The 25,513-nt window shown below is 48.3% G+C and overlaps 1 protein-coding gene across 5 annotated transcripts in view; it reads left to right on the forward strand.

Moving 5' to 3' along the window:
• Window positions 1–25,044, forward strand: part of kri1 (KRI1 homolog) — a 39,944-nt gene extending 14,900 nt beyond the window's left edge. For all 5 annotated transcript variants that reach the window (XM_085971704.1, XM_085971705.1, XM_085971708.1 and 2 more), the window contains 11 exons: window positions 6,430–6,545; window positions 11,752–11,884; window positions 13,678–13,773; window positions 14,897–15,067; window positions 15,181–15,256; window positions 15,653–15,768; window positions 17,747–17,888; window positions 20,058–20,188; window positions 21,464–21,528; window positions 22,465–22,560; window positions 24,445–25,044. In XM_085971704.1, coding sequence (XP_085827830.1) covers window positions 6,430–6,545; window positions 11,752–11,884; window positions 13,678–13,773; window positions 14,897–15,067; window positions 15,181–15,256; window positions 15,653–15,768; window positions 17,747–17,888; window positions 20,058–20,188; window positions 21,464–21,528; window positions 22,465–22,560; window positions 24,445–24,943 — 1,641 coding nt within the window. In that variant the 3' untranslated portion in view covers window positions 24,944–25,044. The remainder of the gene's footprint in view (window positions 1–6,429; window positions 6,546–11,751; window positions 11,885–13,677; window positions 13,774–14,896; window positions 15,068–15,180; window positions 15,257–15,652; window positions 15,769–17,746; window positions 17,889–20,057; window positions 20,189–21,463; window positions 21,529–22,464; window positions 22,561–24,444) is intronic.
• The last annotated feature ends 469 nt before the right edge of the window (window positions 25,045–25,513 follow it).

Consider the following 25,513-nt stretch of genomic DNA (forward strand, 5'->3'; position numbering starts at 1 on the left):
TGTTGTTATTTCAGTTAATTTAATTCATCATTAAACCAGGGGTGTCCACACTGCGGCCTTTCAGTGAAAGGCCTACCCTGTATATACCAGTACCTTGAGCATCTCCGATTTTCATCGCTCCACCATTAGTGGCCTTGCCTCCAGCTGCCTGGGGCCCTAAGCTCTGGAATTCCCTCCCTAAACCTCTCCGCCTCTCTCTCTCGTCCTTTAAGACGCTCCTTAAAACCTCCCTCTTTGACCAAGCTTTTGGTCATCTGCCCTAATATCTCCTTATGTGGCTCGGTGCCAAATGTTGTTTGATAATCGCTCCTGGGAAACGCCGTAGGACGTTTTGCTACATTTAAAGGCGCTATATAAATGCAACTTGTTATTGAACTCCAGCGACTTTTCAGGTTATCCAAAGTAACTTTTTTGCTTTGCGCTTCTATGAAGCACCTTGGGATGTTTTTCTGCATTAAAAGCGCTAGATAAATGGCGGTGTTAATCTGCACGTGGTAAATTTCAGCCTTTTCTGATTTTTTTTTCCCTTGATTTTATTTAAATGTAAAGCTTATTTTACAAATACTGCCCCTTGACACAAAAAAATGAGTGCCTTGTAAAATGGCTTGGTCTGAAATATAAAGCTGCCTACCTCCTGGGAATTTCTGTTTGTCGCTGGATGGCACAGTGGTGAGGCGTGGGTAGAGACAATGCTCTACTATTGGCTAGACCCGCTGGGAGACCAGCACCTTTGTCCCCTGGGACCTTTTATGCAAGGTTGTAGTACATTGGCAGCACGTCACACTACGCACAGTAAGTGTACAGAGTCACAGGGGTTATCCTAGATGTTGTGCCAAATTGCGTACCACAGACTTGTATTCATGCCGTTGATTTACATAGAATTACGTAGAATATACAGCACAGAAACAGGCCATTTGGTCCAACTGGGAATGATAGCATAGTAGTTATGCTACTGGACTAGTAATTCAGGCCAGCATCGAAGCTTTGACCACGCTCGATCAGCTCCGATGGGCGGGCCACATTGTCCGCATGCCCGATACGAGACTCCCAAAACAAGCGCTCTACTCTGAGCTCCGACACGGCAAGACAGCCCTAGGTGGGCAGAGGAAACGCTTCAAGGACACCCTCAAAGCCTCCTTGAAAAAGTGCAACAACCCCACCGACACCCGGGAATCCCTGGCCCAAGACCGCACAAGGTGGAGGAGAAGCATCCGGGAAGGCGCCGAACACCTCGAGTCTCTTCGCCGGGAGCAAGCGGAAGCCAAGCGCTAACAGCGCAAGGAGCGCACGTCAACCCAAGCACCCCACCCACCCACCCCTTCAACCACCGTCTGCCCCACCTGTGACAGAGACTGTAGGTCCCGCATTGGACTCCTCAGTCACCTGAGAACTCATTCTTAATGTGGAAGAGAGTCATCCTCGGTTCCGAGGGGCTGCCGAAGAAGTAATTCAGAGGCCTGGACTAGTGATCTGGAGACATGAGTTCAAATCCCACCAGGGCAGCTGGGGAATTTAAAATTCAGTTAATTAAATAAATCTAGAATTAAAAAAAAAGCTAGTATAATGGTGACCATGAAACTCAGATTGTCGTAAAACCCAACTGGTTCACTAATGTCCTTTAGGGAAGGAAACCTGCTGTCTTTACCCCGTCTAGCCTATGTGAGGCTCCAGGCCCACCGCAATGTGGTTGACTCTTAGCTGTCCTCTGAAACGGCCTAGCGAGCCACTCGGTTGTATTAAACCGCTAGGAAAAACTATAAGGAAAACACAGACTGCAGCGGTTGCACCACCTTCTCAACGGCAATTCGAGATGGGTAATGAATGCTGGGCCTTGCCAGCGACATCCACATCCCATGAACAATTTTTTAAATTTTATTTTTTTTAAAGTATAAACACCAGCAGAGACATGTGCATTTCTTTTCCCTTCAATTACAGCATTACAGGAAACTTTTTTTTAATCCGGCACGGACGGGACCGACGTGGTGCCGGTTCATCAAAAATTCTGGATAACCGAACGCTATAGTAAAAGATACGGAGCTGAGAGCTCCGTATAAAGCAACAAACCCTGTTGCTTAGCAACAGCTTCAGAACAATGGCCACAAGTTGCAAGCGTCTCTGTAGCTTAGCAACAGCTGCAGCCACACCCTTGCACGGCAACAAATGGAGTAAAAAAAGTAATAAAACTTACCTGAACCTACTCCTGAATTTTGCCAGTTAACCGAGATTTCTGGTTATTTAGGTGCCGGTAAATCGAAAGTTTCCTGTAATTAACTCAACCGCGCTCTGGTTGGAAGGTGCTGTCTGGAGTCCAGGCATTCCCTGTGGGGCGGGGGGGGGGGGGTGGTGCGTAGGAGTCTCCCAAACAAGCTACTGACCTGTTTCAAAAGTCACATTGACCTAAGCCAGAGAGTGCGTCACCTGCCCTCCCTACAATGGCTGTTGAGAAAATATATTTAAAAAGAAGCCTTCCCCCTCAAAAAATCGCTTTCTATGTTCATTTAAACCAAAAGAAAATGCTTTGAAATGTAATCCTGCATAATTCTAGGAAACGAATGTTGGTGTTGATGGCTGCCGCTAGGCTGGCAGCACCATAAGGAGCTCTGGATCTCTGCCTTCTATCCATGGGCATCTCCTGCCATCCTTTGCCCTTTCTCTCCTTGCTGCCACTGTTCAAGTTCCCCATGCTCCAACAGTTGGTGCATTTTAGCCCTAACTACAAGTTAACTGCTTTAACCTGGTTACCATTGATCAGAAACTGAACTGGACCAGCCATATAAATACTGTGGCAACAAGAGCAGGCCAGAGGCTGGGAATTCTGCGGCGAGTGCCTCACCTCCTGACTCCCCAAAGCCTTTCCACCATCTACAAGGCACAAGTCAGGAATGTGATGGAATACTCTCTGCTTGCCTGGATGAGTGCAGCTCCAACAACACTCAAGAAGCTCGACACCATCCAGGACAAAGAATAGAGGCCGAGGTTATGGTCTGAAATTGTCGAACTCTATGTTGAGTCCAGAAGGCTGTAAATTGCCTAATCGAAAGATGAGGTGCTGTTCCTCGAGCTTACGATGAGCTTCATTGGAACAGTGTAAGAGGCCAAGGAAGGTGAGGTCTGAGAGGGAGTGGAGCGGAGAATTAAAGTGACCAGCGACCAGAAGCTCGGGGTCACCCTCCTGCGCTTGTACCGGAAGGTGCCAGGGGAAGGGGTATTGGGGGTGATGGAGGAGTGGACCAAGGTGTCGCGGAGGGGAGCGGCTGTTTCTCTGCTAAGCTGGCTGACCCGTTCGACTGGTTTTTCAGCTTTGTTGGTTTCTGCTAGTTGCTGTTGTTTCTCTGCTGAGCTTGGTGACTCGTTTGACTGACTGGTTTTTCTGCTTTGTTGGTCGCTGACTTGAGGTTTTGCGTTTTCTCTCCGCTGCTTCTGATCTACGGTGACCGTCAACTTCGCCATCATCTTCCTGCACGGCAACCGATTCTCATTACCGATTCCGGAGTTCACTCGTCTGCTACTCCTTTCCTCCGAGCTTTGACAACAGTTTGTCGATGCTCCACGCCGACTCCATCTTTTTCCCTCCATGGGACTTTAACTCTGGACTCCCTATTATTGTCGCCAACCTATTCCCTGCTACTACCAGGGAATATGCATCCCTATAATTGCTACATCTAGGCCTATGTAATTTGAGTTTTTTCTGTGTCCTTTTGCGCATGCATTTTGGTTGCTGCTCTGGACCCAAGCCATTCACTTCTATTTCCACCTTTTTCACCCCCTTTTTCTTTTTCTCTCTCTCTCTCCCTGACCAGTCTCTCCTGTCATCATGCCGCCCTTCATCTCTCCTCTCTCAGACACCCTGCCCTCCCAAATCCCTACCCCAACCCTTCATTTACTCTTCCGGCTTTCTACTCTCCTGCTGCCGTCCCAGGCTTGACTCTCTCTTAGATAAGCCTACAGCTTCCCCTGTGCCTCTCTTGGCATCCTCCGAAGGGTCCACCGTGGCACCTGTCGCTGACTCCGCACGAGTAGCAACCCCAACTGTCCCGTCCTACTCCCTCACCGACCTTCCCGTCCAGCGACCCGGTGGGGGGAGTGCTAATCTTGCCAATCTGCTCCCCGTCCAACTCACCCCTCCCAGCGCTGACCCTGTGGACTCTGGCAGTGGATCAGCCATCACCGACCCTCTCCTCCACATCTCCCTCCAGAATGTCCGTTCACTTGCGAACAAGGCCCTTGCCATCCATGAGCTCATTGTGGATGATTGCATCATAGCTCTGACAGGAACTTGGCTGAGGGGGTAATGACGACACCTTACACTTGTTCGATTCTTTTAATGTTGATTCTTGAATTTGTTCTACAATCCAAGTAAGACATACAACTTACAAAGGTAACTTATCCCTCCTCATCCTTCTCCACCTGTCTGCAGCCTTTGACACGGTTGACCACTCCATCCTCCTCCAACGCCTCTCCACTATCGTCCAGCTGGGTGGGACTGCACTCGCCTGGTTCCATTCTTATCTATCTGATTGTAGCCAGACAATCACCTGCAATGACTTCTCTTCCCACTCCCGCATCGTTGCCTCTGGGGTCCCCCAAGGATCTATCCTCGGCCCCCTCCTATTTATCATCTACACGCTGCCCCTTGGCGACATCATCCGAAAACACGGCGTCAGTTTCCACATGTACACTGACGACACCCAGCCCTACCTCGGCACCCCTTCTCTCTACCCCTCCACTGTCTCTAAATTGTCAGACTGCTTGTCCGACATCCAGTATTGGATGAGCAGAAATTTTTAATATTAGGAATTAGCCATTGTCTTCGGTCCCTGCCACAAACTCCGTTTCCTAGCCACCGACTCCATCCCTCTCCCTAGCATCTGTCTGAGGCTCAACCAGACTGTTCGCAACCTTGGTGTCATTATTTGACCCTGAAAGGAGCTTCCGGCCACACATCCGTGGCATACCTACGACCGCCTATTTCCACCTCTGTAATATCGCCCATCTCCGCCCCTGCCTCAGCTCATCTGCTGCTGAAACCCTCATCCATGCCTTTGTTACCTCTAAACTTGACTATTCCAACGCACTCCTGGCTGGCCTCCCACATTCCACCCTACGTAACCTTGAGGTCATCCAAAACTCGGCTGCCCGTGTCCTAACTCGCACCAAGACCTGTTCACCCATCACCCCCTGTGCTCGCTGACCTACATTGGCTCCCGGTTAAGCAATGCCTTGATTTCAAAATTCTCATCCTTGTTTTTAAATCCCTCCATGGCCTCGCCCCTCCCTATCTCTGTAATCTTCTTCAGCCCCACAACACCCCCGAGATATCTGCGCTCCTCATATTCTGCCCTCTTGAGCATCCCTGATTATAATCGCTCAACCATGGTTGGTCGTGCTTTTGGCTGCCGAGGCCCTAAGCTCTGGAATTCCCTCCCTAAACCTCTCCGCCTCTCTCTCCTCCTCTAAGATGCTCCTTAAAACCTACCTCTCTGACCGAGCTTTTGGTCACCTGCCCTAATTTCTTATGTAGCTCGGTGTCAAATTTTTTGTCTTGTAACACTCCTGTGAAGCGCCTTGGGACGTTTTACTACGTTAAAGGTGCTATATAAATACAAGTTGTTGTTGTTGTAGTGCTGTATTATTTTAAGATCGCTATAGTTCTGTGGTCAGTGGATGACCAGACTGCTGCAGCGCAGTGTTGTGATCTGAGGATTTGGCAGCCTCTAGTTTGAATGCCATGGTGACTCTGGGTGAAGTCCCCCTCCCTCTGAGGGAGGTGCCTTACTTGTACTCGCCACTTTCCCAAGGCAGCACAGTGGGGATTGGGAACACAGCATGTGGACATTTTAAGTCCCCCTTCCAGCTGTTCCAGAATGCTGCACCACTGTGGCATAAGAACATAAGAATTGGGAGCAGGAGTCGGCCGTACGGCCCCTCGAACCCGCTCCGCCATTCAATAAGATCATGGCTGATCTTTGATCTTCAACCTCAACTCCACTCTCTCGCCTGATCCCCATATCCCTTGATTCCCCCAGAGTCCAAAAATCTGTCTATCTCCGCCTTGAATATACTCAATGACTGAGCCTCCACAGCCCTCTGGGGTAGAGAATTCCAAAGATTCACAACCCTCTGAGTGAAGAAATTCCTCCTCACCTCAGTCTTAAATGGCCGACCCCTTATCCTGAGACTGTGACCCCTGGTTCCAGACTCTCCAGCCAGGGGGAAAAAATCTCTCCGCATCTATCCTGTCGATCCCTCTCAGGATCTGATACGTTTCAATGAGATTACGTCACATTCTTCTAAATTCCAGCGATCATAGGCTCAATCTCCTCCCAGGAAAACAACATAGGCATCTAGTTAAGTGTTTGGGCACAGCTTGCCAAACCCAGACTTATTCCAAATATTTCCATTACTGATTCTTAATTTGTTGTGTTACAGAAATATCTGAGGGATTACTGGAATGATCCTCAATTGGATGATGGGGAGAAGTTTCTGCGGGACTATATTCTCAATAAAAGATATCTTGACGAGGAGGAGGAGGAGGAGAAAGAGAGGTAAGATCATTTTTAAGTGCCAATGTTTGCGGTGTTCAAATGCTTTTATGTTTCCATTATTTCATTTGACATTCTGAAAATATAAAGGTTCATCCATTGGGGTAAAAGAAAGATAGACTTGCATTTCTATAGCGCCTTTCTCGACCACCAGACGTCCCAAAGTGCATTACAGCCAATGAAGTACTTTTTGTAGTGTAGTCACTGTTGTAATGCAGGAAACATGACAGCCAGTTTGCGCACAGCAAGCTCCCACAAACAGCAATGTGACAATGACCAGATAATCTGTTTGTGATGTTGGTTTAGGGGTAAATATTGGCCCAGGACACCGGGGAGAATGCCCCAGCTCCTCTTCAAAATAGTGCCATGGGATCTTTTACGTCCACCCGAGAGAGCAGACGGGGGCCTCGGTTTAACGTCTCACCCGAAAGGCGGCACCTCTGACAGTGCGGCACTCCCTCAGCGCTGCACTGGGAGTGTCAGCCTGGATTTTTGTGCTCCAGTTTCCTGGAGTGGGGACTTGAACCCACAAACCTTCTGACTCAGAGGCACGAGTGCTGCCCACTGAGCCACAGCTGACACACTGCCGTGTGGTGTCAGTGCGTGAATGTGTTGTATGAAACTTGTGTTGCAGCCAAGGTGTTTATCTGAAATGGTTTAATGGCTCCCTTTATAATCGTGCGCAGAGAGATGACCTACGAACGCATTTATCTGCTTTTATTGCACGATCCAATTTGGGCCCAATTAAAGTTAAATAACTGCACCCAATAAAAACACCATTGCTGATATTCATCAGTGTATGTTGTGCAGTATCTGTAAGGTAAAGCTCAGGAATGTTTATTGGGGGAGTAGCTTTGCCTGAAAAGGGCAATGAGTGTATTTGGAAATTTGGCCAAGATTAACCCGTAATGATTTAAAAGAAAAAGACTTGCATTTCTATAGCGCCTTTCACGACCTCGGGACGTCCCAAAGCGTTTTACAGCCAATGAAGTACTTTTGAAGTGAAGTCACTGTTGTAGTGTAGAAAACGCGGCAGCCAATTTGTGCACAGCAAGCTCCCACAAACTGCAGTGAGATAAATGACCAGATAATAATATCTGTGTTTAGCGGTGTTGGTTGAAGGATAAATATTGGCCCAGGACACCGGGGAGAACTCCCCTCGCTCTTTTTCAAAATAGCGTCATTGGGGTCTTTTACAGTATTGGTTTTTCAAACTGGGCTCTGTGGAGCACTGAGGGGGTCTATGAGGGATTCTCGAAGATTATGTGCTTGGAGCCCAATGTACCAGCAACTGCCAACACACTGTCTCAAGAATTCATTGTTCTGTATCTGTTTGCACACTATTGTTATTTCTGTTGCGGTTTTACTAAATTAAAAAAATAATGTTTACCTGCAGCAGAAGAACTGTTTTAATTTGCTGTTTAGAAATCGAGATTAAAGGGTACCCCTGATTGTCTTTTATATTTGCAGGGATTCCTGGGGGTACATTGTTTGCAGGGGGTCTCCGGGACTATGTGTATAATTGTCGGGGATCTCTGGGAGTGTGCCTATAATTCAGTGAATGGCCTCGTCCCTGTTCCTATGTTCCTAACTGCGAACCGAATTCCTACAGCCTTTTGCGAGTGAAACCTCGGGTGAACTGTTTGTGTGTGTGTGTGTGTGTGTCAAGGTCGGGGCACAGGCAGGTCAGCCATCTGGGGCAAAGGATGTGTCTAACCTTGAAACAGTGTTGCATGACCGAGTACCAACAGCTTACTGAGCCAGGCACCAACTCTCCGGGCTGTGAGTTTATTGGCTGTGACAACGTGGGCTATAATGAGTTGGTGCTGGTAAGTCCTCCGCTGTCTCTGCCAATCAAACGCAAGTTGAGGAAGAGCGGGAATTATGAAACCGGCTGCCCTTTTTAAAAAAAATAATAATTACGAAATTGCGCTTTTTTTTTCCCTCCCAAAGAGCCTCTTGCTTAACCCAGGTCAAGGGGAGGGGTTTGGAAAACATCCCACTGCTGGTGTTAATTAGCCACTTCCAAAGATTTGTCATTCAAAGCCTTGACCAATGGATTTCAAGCTGGCCACGAGCGGGAATTATGAAGCTATTAGTTTTAATTTTTTTTTACAAATTACGATTTTCCCTCCGAAAGAGAGGAGGGTTCGGAGACCGCCCACCGCTGGTGTAAAATTCCAATTGGCCGATTCCAATCATGTCTGTCATCGGAAGACTTGGCCAATTAAATAGAAGGTGGTAACGAGCGGGAATTGTGAAACTGCTATTTGTAAAAAAAAAAAAAATTTAAAAATTACAATTTTCCCTCCGAGGGGTGCCTACTTGCCCCAGGTCAAGAGGAGGGTCTAGAGACATCCTGCTTGGACTTCTTCCAGTGTCCCGCCCATATCCCCTGCTGCTGCTGCAAGGCAGCGAACAGTTACGTGTGGGTGAATGGCTCTGCTACTGCTCTCCCCCCAGCCCTCCCAGATCTCTGCGCCCCTCCAATTCTGGCCTCTTGAGCATCCCCGATTTTCATCGCTCCACCATTAGCGGCCGTGCCTTCAGCTGCCTGGGCCCTAATCACTGGAAGTCACCCCCTAAACACCTCTGCCTCTCTCTCTCCTCCTTTGCTCCTTGAAACCTATCCCTTTGACCCAGCTCTTGGTCATCTGTCCTGATATCTCCCGATGTGACTCAGTGTCAAATTTTGTTTGACAAACACTCCTGCGAAACCCCTTGGGACATTTGACTATGTTAAAGGCGCTATACAAATGCAAGTTGTTATCAGCACTGATCCACCATGCAGCTGTGTAACTGTTCAGAATCTCTCCGATTTGGTTCAGTTGATAAATTCACTAGCTGGTGTAGTATTCAGCCGTATAGACCGGCAGGGGGTTCCTGGTCCAATCCCTGATCTGTGCTGAGTTAGTTGGTCTCGGTTGGGGCAATGTTCTCGTTGGTGGTACCTCACTGGAGAGGTACCACCAACGCTGCCTCCGCAAGATCCTGCAAATCCATTGGCAGGATAGGCGCACCAACGTCCGTGTTCTTGCTCAGGCCAACATCCCCAGCATTGAGCGTGGTCAAAGCTTCGATCAGCTCCGATGGACGGGTCACATTGTCCGCATGCCCGATACGAGACTCCCAAAACAAGCGCTCTACTCAGAGCTCCGGCATGGCAAGAGAGCCCCAGGTCAGCAGAGGACACCCTCAAAGCCTCCTTGAAAAAGTGCAACATCCCCATCGACACCTAGGAATCCCTGGCCCAAGATCATGCAAAGTGGAGGGGAAGCATCCAGGAAGGCGCCGAACACCTCGAGTCTCTTCGCTGGGAGCAAGCGCAGGCAGCAGAAGGAGCGCATGTCAACCCAAGCTCCCCACCCACCCGCCCCTTCAACCACCGTCTGCCCCACCTGTGACAGAGACTGTCGGTCCCGCATTGGACTCATCAGTCACCTGAGAACTCATTTTTAATGTGGAAGCAAGTCATCCTCGGCTCCAAGGGACTGCCTAAGAAGACGACCAGCAGGGGGTTCCTGGTCCAATCCTTGATCTATGCTGAGTTAGTTGGTCTCTGTTGGGGCAATGCTTGGGGCCAAACAGCTTGCCTCAGCTGGTCCTTGACTAGGAAGGAAAACAGTTCATGATCCCCCCCCCCCCCCCCCCAAACAAAGTGTAACTTCCAAAACTGGCACGGCTCACTGCTGTGTGGAGCGTCGGTGCCGATGTGTGCTTCTCCTTTTCTTCGCGTTGACAAGAGATATGGGCGGGATGGCGGCAGCGATCGGAGTGGGATGTCTCCCGATCCCGCTCTGGACCTAGGGAAAGGCGACAGCTCGGGGAAACGTTTGGAGGGAGAAGGTGTCATTTGTTTTAAATGGCACTTTCATCACTCCTCATTGCCCCGCTCGTAAACTGCGGGTGAGGACACGGTCAGGCTTGACGGTGATGGCCTTCATGGTCCAGTAGTCGCTGTTCGGCCAACGCTCTTAACAGTAGTCATTTGGGTGAGATATCACAGAATCTACAGTGCAGATAGAGGCCATTTCGGCCCATCGAGCCTGCACCGACACATATCCCACCCGATCCCCGTAACCCCTACATATCCCACCCTATCCCCGTAACCCCACGTATTTAATCCCCTAACACTAAGGGTCAATTTATCATAGCCAAATCAACCTAACCCGCACATCTTTGGACTGTGGGAGGAAACCAGAGCACCCGGAGGAAACCCACGCAAACACGGGGAGAATGCGCAAACTCCACACAGACAGTCGCCCGAGGCCAGATTTGAACCCGGGTCCCTGGCGCTGTGAGGCAACAGTGCTAACCACTATGCCACCGTGTCCCCCTCCAGTGGGCTGTTGGTGCAAATGAAGTCGATGCCTTCAAGGCAGGAGGGGGGAAGAATGGAGATTTTTTTTTAATAGACCAGCTGATGTCCTGTGGTGTTCCATACACGGAGTTGAGACTGAGAGCCGTCTTCAAGTAACGTGGGATTATGGGATCATTGGACCAGGGCAGGCAGATATAAATCGGTCCCCATGTTAAAAGTCACATTCAGATTGAGCTCTGCTGTAAATGCCCCGCACAGCACTCAAATAGCCTGCGCACAAATCGATCTTGGCCTGCAACAGAGGATGGTTTGGGCCTGTCCAGCTGTATCCCAACAGGAGGCAACAGCTCCAGGAAGGGAGAAATTGTCACTTAAAAAAAAAAAAAAACCCCACCCTACATTGCATCAGAATTACCATTTAAAAAAAAAAACTAATTGTTCTGTGGTCGCTGAGTGATGTTGACATCTAATGCTGGATCCAAGCTCACTTCACATAGGACTCTTACGGCCAGCAGACAGAGCGAGAGTCTGGGATGGATTTCAACCCAAGTTTTAGCAGTGTGTAACCCACGGCACCCCAAATCCTCTCTCCTCCCCTCCCCGAATGCGTTCTTAAACTTGTAAACTGCCCGCTTCCACTGTCGTGCGGCTGAACTGCATTTGCTCACCACAGTAGCTGACCCGGATGGTGAGGGGGGGGGAGGTAGAGAAAGACACCCTTGCATCTTGGAGCACACACACACGTGCATGTGTTCATACGTGCAACAATTGGATTTCTTCTGCTGTAGCCGCGCAGACATTTGTGGGCAGCAGGCTCCATTTAGACAGGTTGAAGCTCGCTCACTGTTTATCCGTTTACTTCCATTACTTTTTGTCCTGGTCTCGAAGGATTCCGACTTACGATGAGATAGTTCAGGAAGAGGTGGACGACTCCGAAGATGATGGGGAACAATTTCTGAGGAAACAGGAAGACTTCGAACGGAAATATAACTTCAGATTTGAAGAACCTGACGCAGAATTTGTAAGCCAAATAATGTTTGACTCGAGATAGCATCTCACCTCCCCCTTTTTATTGGTCTCGCTTACCAGCAGCTGTTGTTTTATTTTAAATTTAAGTTGAAGTCCCAAGTCCCAAGTTCAATGTTCATTCTGTTGAGCTAGCTGCTCCTGGTCCCGGGCAGTGGCAGGGGCTCCACAATTGGGGTAGGAATCAGCCAGGGCTCCTCCCCCACCCGATGTTCCCACTAATTTTTGTTTTGGGTGCGCGGCCCATTCAAATTTCCGCGCGTGCACGGTTTTCCATTTGAGAGCCGCCCGCGCAGGACCTCCAAACCGCCACATGGCCGCACAGCTTAACATTGGCTCCCACTCCTGCACACTGTCCAGTGACCGCCTGCTAAAGGGTGATGTCGGGAGAGGACAGGAAGAGCTTCAGCTGCAGCCTGGCTGTTGAATAATCGGCCAGCTTTCAATGCTTCCCTGCTGACACGTGAGGAATAGTCGCCTGGGAGAGAGAGATCACGGGGCAGCTGCCTTTTTTGCCACACCATACCATGAACACGTGTCGGTGCCTTCAGGAAAGTAATAGCGGATGGGTGGGGAAGGGGAGGCTAGAAAACAAAATGGTGGCAGAGCCCATGTATGCGCCTTGCATGTGACTCCTAGCCGAGGTGGGAAGCAGAGTGATCCCGACAGCGACGGGGGAACAGGTGCGATACTTGCCCTTTTTTGCGTAGCACAGGAAAAGACGAAAGGAATGGGAGGAGAGCCATAAATAGCAGCTATCATTTTAAAAATAGAACCGGAATGTAGACATTTCAATAATGTAATAATGGGTTTCAGAAACTTGCCCCACAGAGTTACCTGGCGGCCAGAACTTGCAACGCCATTCTTAAAATATGCAAGGAGTTAAATATATTTCTTAAGGCTAAAGGGATCAAGGGATATGGAGAGAAGGCAGGGACAGGGTACTGAATTTGGATGATCAGCCATGATCTCACTGAATGGCGGAGCAGGCTCGAGGGGCCGAATGGCCTACTCCTGCTCCTATCTTCTATGTTTCTATGTAAAATCATAGAATGATGCAGCACAGAAGGAGGCTGACGTAAGAAAACTACTAGGCACTTGGTCTGAGTATTAAACAAGGCTTTAATCAACTGTTTTTCAACATGGAGATCTAGTTGTGTCCTTCACTAGTTCCTGTTAAAGAATGTCCTGCACAAGCTGGGCCCGTGCCTGAGTATTTATACTGTCCCTGGACAGCGCCACCAGCAGGCCGCCCAGTATTATTACATAAGTCATTTTCACATGAATGACAAGATTCATGTCCGAGGCCTTTCGGCCCATCGTGCCTGTGCCGGCTCTTTGAAAGAGCTGTCCCATTAATCCCACTTCCCTCTGCTCTTTCCCCATAGCCCTGCACATTTTCCCCCTTCATTGTGACAGTTAACCCAGCAAAATTTAAATGGGAAATGTTGACATAAACGTGGACATGTTGTGTACATTTTACAGTAATAAGCCGGATTTGATGTGAGGTTTTGAAGTTGCCTGTAACTTTATTTAACATCTGTACTGTACAGTAAGACCTCCCCTTTTAATTAAAGCGGTATTTTCAGTCACATTCCTGCTAAGTGATGTCTGCCCTGATCCTCGCTTGCACAGACCTTCGGCAAACGACAGTGAAAGGGCGGTGTCGGCTCTAGCTGCACTCCTGGACGTGTCTGCAGAGCCTTATGATGATGGAAACTTTTGTTTTATAATCATTGGTTTTGGGGCCCTCCAAAACATTCATGCATTCCTTCCTCTTTTTTAAAGATAAAATCATACCCGAGAACCGTCTCCACCTCAGTCAGGGCAAAGGATGATAGAAGGAAACATAAAAGAGAAGAAATTAAGGAAAGGAAGAAAAAGGTAAGAGCGTTTTAAAATTATTTTCACTTGATTTACAATCATCATTAAGGCTGAATGGTGCCCATGTAGGGAATTGGAATATTTCTCTACAAATTGCCTACCGATTGTATTGAACATGCTTCCTTCAGTTATAACCCGATTTTTATGTGCAGTGCAAAGTAACCTAGCAATAGTATTGGCCGCTCTCACCATATAAAGCACAGCCCTCCACTCCCATAAGTGTCAGCTGTGGCTCAGTGGGCAGCACAGTCTCCTCTGAGTCAGAAGGTTGTGGGTTCAAGTCCCCACTCCAGAGACTTGAGCACAAAAATCTAGGCTGACACTCCAGTGTAGTCTTTCGGATGAGATGTTAAACCGAGGCCCCCGCCTGCTCTCTCAGGTGGACGTAAAAGATCCCATGGCATTATTTCGAAGAAGAGCAGGGGAGTTATCTCTGGTGTCCTGGTTAATATTTATCCCTCAACCAACATAACAAAAAAAACCAGATTATCTGGTCATTATCACATTGCTGTTTGTGGGAGCTTGCTGTGTGTGTTTCCCACATTACAACAGTGACTCCACTTCATTGGCTGTAAAGCGCTTTGGGACGACCAGTGGTCGTGAAAGGCGCTATAGAAATGCAAGTCTTTTTTTCTTTCACTGTCTGAAGCACAGCCCTCCGCCCCCGCTGTCTGAAGCGCGGCCCTCCGCCCCCGCTGTCTGAAGCGCGGCCCTCCGCCCCCGCTGTCTGAAGCGCGGCCCTCCGCCCCCGCTGTCTGAAGCGCGGCCCTCCGCCCCCGCTGTCTGAAGCGCGGCCCTCCGCCCCCGCTGTCTGAAGCGCGGCCCTCCGCCCCCGCTGTCTGAAGCGCGGCCCTCCGCCCCCGCTGTCTGAAGCGCGGCCCTCCGCTCCCAGCCACACTGCCAGCTCCTTCGGATGTACAGCGGACCAGCACTTTGCACCACAGAGGGGTAAACAGTTATGTGCCCACAGATCTGCACATGGTGAATTCCATCGGTTATGCTGTACTGGGGGGAAAACCCCAACTACCACCCAAGCACGCCCCGTGAAATTCGGAGCACTAGGTCAGCCTAGCTCCGAAAACAAACTATATTTGGTTTTAATCCTAATGAATGGTTTCTTTAGGAAAAGGAAAAGAAGCAAGAGGAGATAAAGCAGCTGAAGAACCTGAAGAGGATGGAGATAATCAACAAGCTGAATCGGTTGAAGGAAATAACCGGGAACGAAAGCGTCGGCTTCAACGAGCAGCACCTGGAGGAGGACTTTGACCCAGCCAAGCACGACCAGCTCATGCAGGTTGGTGCAAGAGGCAGGATGAAACCATCCCTCACAGAGCACATAGTGCAAAAAGAAAGCGAGCTTTCATGACCAGAAAACCATTTCTATTTTTTTTACTCTTTCCCCCGCAGCAATTCTTCAATGACGACTATTATGGCGTGGGAGATGAGCAGAAACCACAGTTTGAGAATGAGGAGGAGTTTGGTGGTAACGTATCATCTTTTGGAAATTGAATTGCAAGATATAAATTACGTGATTAATGGCCACACTAACATCCTTGCGTCACCACGATCTCCGAAATCCTGAGGGCTGGATCACGCATTGGTTGTGCCACCCGACCCGTGTATTACTAGCGGATTCACCATGACTTGATGGCTTGTCACATTACGTTGCTGGCCATAGGGCTTGGATGTAATGCCCATCACAGTCAAATAGCCTGATATTGACGAGCCCTGAGAGCCAGTGCCCGACCAGTCTTATTGGCAAAGAAGGGCGCATAAGATGAGACGTTAAGCAATGAAAACAAAGAATACATTTTTGTAAACCTTTTTTAAAAAGAGCATAACATCAATCAATTGCAATTGCTATTTACTTTTATCCCAGATGAGTGGAATTGGGACACGTGGACAGGAAAGGAGGATGGCTGCACTGAGGGAGGGGGAGAAGAACCGTGGCAGCAAGAGAGTTCTGAGCCACACTGTGACGATCTGGATTTTAATGTAAGCTGCGTTTTTATTTTGACTCCTATTCAGTGAATTAACATTGCGACAAAATTGAATTTACTCTGTAGGAATTCCCACTATATGATTCTCTTTCAGGGATTTCTCATTTTATTTCCCCCCCCCAAAGACTAGAGGTTAGAAATCCTAATTATAGTTCATGTATAAAATGTATTGTATTGCTTTCCTGTGTGCACTGTCGTTACACGGGTATTAACCCATTTAAAATAACTCTTGAACTTTAATTGGAATTTCTACACTTGCAAAACTCCAGTTTCCACCATCTACAAGGCACAAGTCAGGAGTGTGATGGAATACTCTCCACTTGCCTGGATGAGTGCAGCTCCAACAACACTCGAAGCTTGACACCATCCAGGACAAAGCAGCCCGTTTGATTGGCACCCCATCCACCACCTTAAACATTCACTCCCTCCACCACCGGCGCACCGTGGCTGCAGTGTGTACCATCTACAAGAGGCACTGCAGCAGCTCGCCAAGGCGGCTTCGGCAGCACCTCCCAAACCCGCAACCTCCACCACCTAGAAGGACAAGGGCAGCAGACGCATGGGAACACCATCACCTCCAAGTTCCACTCCAAGTCACACACTGTCCTGACTTGGAAATATATCCTTCATCATCGCTGGGTCAAAATCCTGGAACTCCCTCCCTAACAGCACTGTGGGAGCACCTTCACCACACGGACTGCAGCGGTTCAAGGTGGCGGCTCACCACCACCTTCTCAAGGGCAATTAGGGATTAGGGATGGGCGATGCCAGCGACGCCCACATCCCATGAATGAATTTTTAAAAAAAGGTTTTGTGTTGCTCAGCAAGACACTTGTCACAACGATTGGCAGATGAGAGAGCTGAGGCAACGTGTTCATTACTTTTAATCCCTATTTTCTCCCCTCCCCATCTCTCCTGAAGGCGCTGACTCTTGCTGGGGTACTGATCCGTGGGCATCAGCAGCCTCCGGTACCTTGCCCAAGAGGTTATTCTTCCTGTGTGCATGCTGGCCTTAAACGGCACCACAGTCCCACCCAATCCTGCGCTCACCTGACGCTGACCCACGCCTGCTTTCCAGTGGCAGTGCCACGCAGACCAGGCAGCTCCCAGGCCAGGATGGCCTTGGGTTCAATCGCCATCCTGTGTTGAGTTAGCTGGACCATGTACAGCAGGCACCTCAAAGCACTGGAGAAGTACCACCAACGCTGCCTCCGCAAGATCCTGCAAATCCATTGGCAGGATAGGCGCACCAACGTCAGTGTTCTTGCTCAGGCCAACATCCCCAGCATCGAAGCTTTGACCACGCTCGATCAGCTCCGATGGACGGGTCACATCGTCCGCATGCCCGATACGAGACACCCAAAACAAGCGCTCTACTCGGAGCTCCAACATGGCAAGAGAGCCCCAGGTGGGCAGAGGAAACGCTTCAAGGACACCCTCAAAGCCTCCTTGAAAAAGTGTAACATCCCCACCGACACCTGGGAATCCCTGGCCCAAGACCGCACAAAGTGGAGGAGGAGCATCCGGGAAGGCGCCGAACACCTCGAGTCTCTTCGCCGGGAGCAAGCGGAAGCCAAGCGCAGGCAGTGCAAGGAGCGCACGTCAACCCAAGCACCCCGCCCGCCCGCCCCTTCAACCACCGTCTGCCCCACCTGTGACAGAGACTGTAGGTCCCGCATTGGACTCATCAGTCACCTGAGAACTCATTTTTAATGTGGAAGCAAGTCATCCTCTGCTCCGAGGGACTGCCTAAGAAGAAGAGGAGCTGGGATTGTTGTCCCACTCCTGATTGCACTCGTTATCCGGGCTTGCTCACGAAGATTGAGCACTTGGGCGAGATACCAGAGAGCCGCCATTACCTGTGAAATCATAGTGTGCCTTCAGGGGTAAAGGAATGAAAAATTATGGGAGAGGGGGGGGATGTGGACTGTACCAGTGCATAGATACTGAAAGATCGATATTTCTTTTAACAGATGGATGCAGATTATGATCCCAGTCAGCAGGTGACCTCCTCTAAGAAGAAAAAGAAACAAGACGCTCTTCTCATGGGCAAGAAAAGGCGCAAGTCTAAATTTGCAGAGGCAGTTAGCAAGTCGAAGCCAACATTTGATCCCAGTAAGTGCCTCTGCCAGTCTGAGCCAGTCTCTCCACCTCTGCTGCTAATGGCAGCTGATTTCTCTAGTGTCCAGGGTGCCGTTCCCTTGTTTTATTTCCCATAAAACAGTCACCGGACAGTCTGAACCCAGCACCGACTGGGGAAGGGCCACGGCATAAAATTGCTCCTAATGGTCGGACTCAATAAGGGGATTCACAGGATGGTTTGTGTGGTACAGTAGTGGGGGGTAGGTGTGATGCGCTATCAATTATTCATAAAAGACTGAGAGTTAAGAGAGTAACTAAAGGCTTTTATTAACAAAAGAATGAAGGTCTGCCTCGAGTGGTCGACCGGTCCAGAAATACAAAGGGCTGGGGAGCAGTCACCTTTATACTAGGACTTGTGGGAGGAGTCAGCCGAGGCATGTACACAGTGGAATACAAACAGTGGTTTACCACAAGGTGCTGCTGCACATTATCGGTGTAGGGTGGGATAGAACAGAGGGAGTTTTACTCTGCCTCTGGCTGTGCTATACCTGACCTGGAAGTGCTCGATGCTGACCCTGTGCGTCTGAAGTGTAAAATGTTCCATTTCTCAGCATTCCAGATGTGAGGACACCAGCAAAAAAATTGTTATTCAAAGGTTTTTTTTTGAGGCACGCTAGTCTGCTTAGTTGAACAAACGAGTTAACGTCACGCCACACTGAGTGCTAGGCTGTATGCTTGGTTTCGCCTCCCCACTCCATGTATTTATATCCTTATTGAAACATATAAGATACAGGAAACTTTTTTTTATCCGGCACGGATGGGACCGACGTGGTGCCGGTTCATCAAAAATTCCGGATAACCGAAAGCTATAGTAAAAAGATAACGGAGCTGAGAGCTCCGTATAAAGCAACAAACCCTGTTGCTTAGCAACAGCTTCAGAACAATGGCCACAAGTTGCAAGCGTCTCTGTAGCTTAGCAACAGCTGCAGCCACACCCTTGCACAGCAACAAATGGAGGAAGGCAAGTAATAAAAGTTACCTGAACCTACTCCTGAATTTTGCCGGTTAACCGACATTTCCGGTTATTTAGGTGCCGGTTAATCGAAAGTTTCCTGTACTGAGGGGGCTCGACAAGGTAGATGCAGAGAGGATGTTTCCCCCTCGTGGGGAAATCTAGAACTCGGGGGCATAGTTCCAGAATAAAGGGTCACCCTTTTAGAACTGAGATGAGGAGGAATTTCTTCTCTCTGAGGGTCGTAAATCTGTGGAATTCTCTGCCCCAGAGAGCCGTGGAGGCTGGGTCATTGAATACATTTAAGGTGGAGATAGACAGATTTTTGCAAGATAAGGGAGTGAAGGGTTATGGGGAGCGGGCGGGGAAGTGGCTTTGAGCCCAAGATCAGCCATGATCTTATTGAATGGCGGAGCAGGCTCGAGGAGCCAAGTGGCCTATTCCTGCTGCTATTTACATAGAAACATAGAAGATAGGAGCAGGTGTAGGCCATTTGGCCCCTCGAGCCTGCTCCGCCATTTACTGAGATCATGGCTGATCATCCAAATTCAGTACCCTGTCCCTGCTTTCTCCCCATATCCCTTGATCCCTTTAGCCTTAAGAAATATATCTAACTCCTCTGGGTGAAGAAATTCCTCCTCATCTCAGTGGCTTTGAGCCCAAGATCAGCCACGATCTTACTGAATGACGGAGCAGGCTCGAGGGGCCAAGTGGTCTATTCCTGCTCCTATTTCCTGTGTATATCCTCTTCTTTCTCTTTCATTTAATATCAACATGTTTCCTTGCAGTGTCCCGTAACTGGTGCATATTTCCCTTTTTTTCTTTTTTCAGAGTGTTGAGAATGTGGAATGATGCGAGGTGGCGTGGTTGAACAAGCTAGGTTTGATGCATTTAAGGGGAGGATTGATGCATACGTGAGGGGAAAAGGGAGTAGAGAGATACCGGGCCGGGTAGAAAGAGGTCACTAGAGTGGGAGGAGGCTCATGCGAAGTATAAACACCAGGATCGATCATTTGGGCTCAATTATGTAATTATTTTTACTCGTGCTTCATCTGATCAATCCAGTTGGAGGAGATGTACTATGCGCTTTCAGTTGGTTCATTTTTAAATGTGTTTTTGATGACAAATGACATTGAGCCTTTATCTAGTTTAATGCTTTTGACCAGATAATATTTTTTTTATTATCACAGAGAACAAGACCTTTGAACAGTACTTGGATGAGTATTACCAGCTGGATTACGAAGATATCATCGACGACTTGCCCTGTAGGTTCAAGTACAGACAGGTGTTGGCTAATGACTTTGGGCTCAGTTCAGACGAGGTACGTTTGTACCCTCCTTTTGCGGTTAAAACCCGTAGCTTTCCGGCGGTCGGACGGATAAAGCCACTGCGCATTGCGCTCTAAGCCATTCAGACCAGAAGGTCAGATGGTGCCGAGCTTCAGTCACGATAGCCTGGCGTTTGTATAATGCTGAGTGCTCAGGGAGGGTAAAACTGTGGACGCTGAGCTGGAAAGAGTCGATGAGGAGGGTTTTTGGGAGACTTTTGAAGGCCTGAGGTAAAATGGTTTTGGGAGAGAATTCCACAAAAGCAAGAATATATTGATTGAAAACATGCCCGACGATGGTGGATTGGAAGGATGGTCCTCTCTACTATTTTTCTTCGCCCCTCCATTGGCGGCCGTGCCTTCTGCTGCCTCGGCCCTAAGTTCTGGAATTCCCTCCCTAAAACTCTCCGCCTCTCTCCTCCTTTTAAGACGCTCCTTAAAACCTTAAAAGTATCAGCTGTGGCTCAGTTGGTAGCACACTCACACATAAAGCTAGGCTGACACTCCAGTGCAGTGCTGAGGGAGTGCTGCACTGTCGGAGGTGCCATCTTTTGAATGAGATGTTAAACCGAAGCCCTGTCTGCTCTCTCGGGTGGACGTAAGAGATCCCACGGCCACTATTTCGAAGAAGAGCAGGGGAGTTATCCCCGGTGTCCTGGGCCAATATTTATCCCTCAACCAACATAACAAAAACAGATTATCTGGCCATTATCACATTGCTGTTTGTGGGAGCTTGCTGAGCGCAAATTGGCTGCTGCATTTCCCACATTACAACAGTGACTACACTTCAAAAAGTACTTCATTGGCTGTAAAGCGCTTTGAGACGTCCGGTGGTCATGAAAGGCGCTATATAAATGCAAGTCTGTCTGTCTTTTCTTTACTTCTGACCAAGCTTTTGGTCACCTGTCCTAACATCTCCTTCTATGGCTCGGTGTCAAATTTTGTCTGATTGCACTCCTGTGGAGCACCTTGGGACGTTTTCCTACGTTAAAGGCGCTATATAAATGCCGACAGCACCCACATTCCCCGAGAACAAATAACAAGATTGCTCCAGTCGCTATGGGTATTGACATTGTTAACGCGTCTGTGAAGAATTCCTCTGCTCACTGTTTCTGAAGAGCACCTGTTATGAATTCACTTGACATACTGAACCGAGGGCACCTTCACAGGCAAAGTTGCAGCGTCGCCACACGTGGCTTTGTGCTCGGTTGTGTCTTCAGCTTAACGGCCCAGGGTGTAACGGTGCCCTTTTTTCCTCATTGTTTGCAGATTTTGGCAGCCGATGACAAAGAACTTAATGCTTGGTGTTCGCTGAAGAAAACCTGCCAGTTCAGGTCAGTGAGTAAAAGGGAAACCAGGGCCCGTGACATTTGCTGGCCACATGACTTGTTCAATATCTCGCATTGTGAAATGTGCACTAGAGCAGACTTGGGTGGAAATGGAATAGTCCCAAGTCCATAGTTCCAAGTCCTGCAGTGGGTGTAGACTTTTACCGTTGGGACTTCCTAAATGTGACCTTTTTTATTAGAGTTACTGCCTCACTTGTGGGAACATCCTTGATTGTTTAATTGAAGTTTTGGTAAAATGTAATGGAGGGGGAGGGCGAGGGCGCAGTTCTGGAAGATCCCCGGTTTGATCCCTAGGGTTTTGCTGAGTTAGCTGATCTGTGTGAATGTACACCTGAATGTATAATGGCCCCATAAAATATATGAATGTACCCTTAACTATTGAATGGCTTCATAAAAATGAGTGTGAATGAGTAACTTTATGTACAGTAATTAAGGGAACGGTAGCATGGTGGTTATGTTACTGGACTAGTAATCCAGAGGCCTGGACTAATGATCCAGAGACGTGAGTTCAAATCCCACCATGGCAGCTGGGGAATTTAAATTCAGTTAATTAAATAAATCTGGAATATAAAGCTAGTATCAGTAATGGTGACCATGAAACTACCGGACTGTCGTAAAAACCCATCTGGTTCACTAATGTCCTTTAGGGAAGGAAATCTACTGTCCTCACCCGGTCTGGCCGATATGTGACTCCAGACCCACAGCAATGTGGTTGACTCTTAAATGCCCTCTGAAATGGCCCAGCAAGCCACTTCGTTGTCAAGAAGGCGGCTCATCCACCACCTTATCGGGGGCAATTAGGGATGGGCAATAAATGACACCCACATCCCATGAATGAATTTTTTTTAAATCGCACAAATGTGCGGATACATGAGAATCCAATTTTTTTTTTAAAAAGAAAAACATTTTCTATTTGCACAGAACTGAGAAGGAAGAGCTTCACGATCTGAAGATTTACAAGCAGAAAGCCCAGAACCCGTGGAAAAAGCAGCAGATCCTTAGGTCTCTCGCACTGCAGTAAGTCTCTAATCTATTGGCTATGTCGAATATCGTCGGCAATCTTGATAATTGCAGGAACTTGATCATCGGAAGGAAGTGGTGGCTTCAACATGTTTATCGTAATGATGACTAAGTGTTTGTGCCATGTTGACCGTATTCTGACAAAAACTATATGCCATTTGGAGGAAAAACAAACTAGTACCTGATGCCCAGTTTTGCACTCCAAGGATTGAGTCTTGTTTACTTGCCCAAAGCTGTATACACCATGTTTTAATATATATATATTACTGTACCTATTCTGAGTTGGCATATAGAACGTCTTTCCTATGTAAAAACATATGAAATGGGAGCAAGAGTAGGCCATTCGGCCTCTCGAGCCTACGCCACCATTCAACAAGATCATGGCTGATCTTCTACCTCAACTCCCACCCGATCCCCATATCCCTTGATTCCCTTAATATTCAAAAATCTATCTATCTGTGTCTTGAATACACTCAATGACTGAGCCTCCACCGTCCTCTGGGGCAGAGAATTCCAAAGATTCACCGCCCTCTGAGTGAAGAAATTCATCCTCATCTCAGTCCTAAATGGCCGACCCCTTATCCTGAGACTGTGACCCCTGGTTCTAGACTCTCCAGCCAAGGGGAAACCCCCTCTCGGCATCTACCCTATCAAGCCTCTTAAGAATATTATATGTTTCAATGAGATTACCTCTCATTCTTCTAAACTCTAGAGAATATAGGCCTAGTCTACTCAATCTCTGTATGTGACTAAACCACCAGCTGGAATGTATAGCCCTTTATAATCCAGCATTATTGATTTTGTATTTTACTTTCCCTGGCTGCTTCTTTCTTCATCCGCCCCCCTGTCCCCTCCTCTATTTTTAAATGACTTTTTAATGAATTGCCATCAAGGTAAGGTTTGTTGGCATACTTCTCTATTTCAGCATCAAGTACTGCCAACTCTGGTACTCTACAATTCAGATACAGGGTAAAACTCTATACTCCCCAATGATGCACTTCAGCTCCAACCTCAAGAGCATCTCCCACCCTATCCGTGTAACATTGGTTCCAAGTGTCTTGGACCTACACTCTGGAATTCTCTCCCGAACCCAGACTTTCATTCCCATCATTCAGGGTTAGATTGGAGGTACCAAAGTTGAAAGGTCAGTGTCCTAACGCAACGGACACCCAGTCCCCCAGCTCTGGCGTATTGTAGCTAACGTTGGTGGCCCTACTATCACTCCAGCTGACCACTGGTCCAATCCAGTCCATTCCTGGACGGTAAGGGCCAGCACTGTTGACGTGCAGTGATTTTTACCCACTGAGATATTCAAGCCGTCCCTTTTTTATAATAGTTGAGGTCATCCAAAATTCTGCCACCAAAACTCGCGCCAAATCCTGCTCGCCTCTCTCCTCCCCTGTGCTCGCTGACCTACATCGCCTCCCAGTTAAGCAACGCCTCGATTTTTAAAATTCTCATCCTTGTTTTCAAATCCTGCCATGGCTTCGCCCCTCCTTATCTCCGTAATCGCCTCCAGCCCTATAATCCCCCGAGATCTCTGCGCTCTGCCTATTCTGGCCTTTTGAACATCCCTGATTTTTAAATGCTCCTCCATTGGCGGCCGTGCCTTCAGCTCCTGGGTCCTAAGCTCTGGAATTCCCTCCCTAAACATCTCCGCCTCTCTCCCCTCCTTAAGACGCTCCTTAAAACCTACCTCTTCGACCAAGCTTTTGGTCATCTGCCCCAATGTCTCCTTAAATGGCTGTGTCAAATTTTTTTTTTTTTTTTTGGTAATGCTCCTGTGAAGCGTTACGTTAAAGGCACTACATAAATTGTTGTAGTTTGAGAAAAGATTGACGGAGGAAAGTACTAACTGGGCAAACCATTGTTGCTTTAAAGGGAAGACGAATCGCAGAGGAACGCGGCAGCTACAAAAACCGGGAAGAAGAGCAGGGATAAACTGAAAAGGATGCAGCTACCGGGAGGCGAAGGAGCCGAGGAGGAGGCCACCGAACCAGGCCCAAAGAAAGCGAGCCTGCAGGCCGAGAATAAACAGGCAGGTGGACTGGGCAGCGAAGAGGATGAAGACATCTTGGTTCCCAAACCGGAGAGCAGTGCGAAGGCGGCGGCCCCGGAGGAAGCCGGACCCAGCGAGGAAGCGGAGAGGTCGCCAGCCCCTCCCACACCCCACGGGAAAGGATCGCAGCATCCGGCCAGGAAAGGGAAGAAATTTGCAAGGAAAAGTACGCTCCTCACTTCCCAAGTGCAGTTTGGCGGACGGTTGTTCAGCAGCTCGAGACTGCGGGCGTACGGGCTAAACCCACGCAAGCTGAAATTTAAACAAATAATCAGAGAGAATAAGAAGAAGAAAGAGAAAAAGAAAGCGAGCAAAGACTGATTTCGACAGAGCAAGATTATTTTGTACGTTATTGTGAAAAATAAGCAGTTTTTTTTATCACTGATGGTCCATTAAAAACGGCATGGTCCTTTTATCCCCTATTGCTGGTACTTTCCAATTCAATTCAGTTTTATTTGTCATATATGCAGCAAACGTGTGTACTGCGCAATGAAATGTTGATTTTTACAAGTCCTCCCAACATTGGAATAAATATGACATCGCAATGATAAAAAATACTAATAGAAATACAGTAATAAATAAAACAGTAATAAATAATAAATTATTCATTCATGAGTCTTATGGCCTGGGGGTAGAAGCTGTTTCGAAATCTGCTGGTACGAGACCGTATGCTTCGATATCTCTTACCGGACGGGAGCAGGGCGAAGAGGTTGTGGCTGGGGTGGCTCGCGTCTTTGGTGATTATCAGGGCCTTCCCCCGGCACCTCTTGGGGTAGATATCCTGCACAGCAGGTAGTTTAATTCCTATAGTGTGTTGTGCAGCTTTCACCACCATCTGTAGAGCCTTGCGGTCTGTGGCGGTGCAGTTGCCATACCAGGTAGTGATGCAGC

The sequence above is a fragment of the Somniosus microcephalus genome, chromosome 31, assembly GCF_052327205.1.
Source record: "Somniosus microcephalus isolate GS21.2 chromosome 31, FLI_Smic_1.0, whole genome shotgun sequence".
In the NCBI taxonomy this organism is placed as follows: Eukaryota; Metazoa; Chordata; class Chondrichthyes; order Squaliformes; family Somniosidae; genus Somniosus; species Somniosus microcephalus.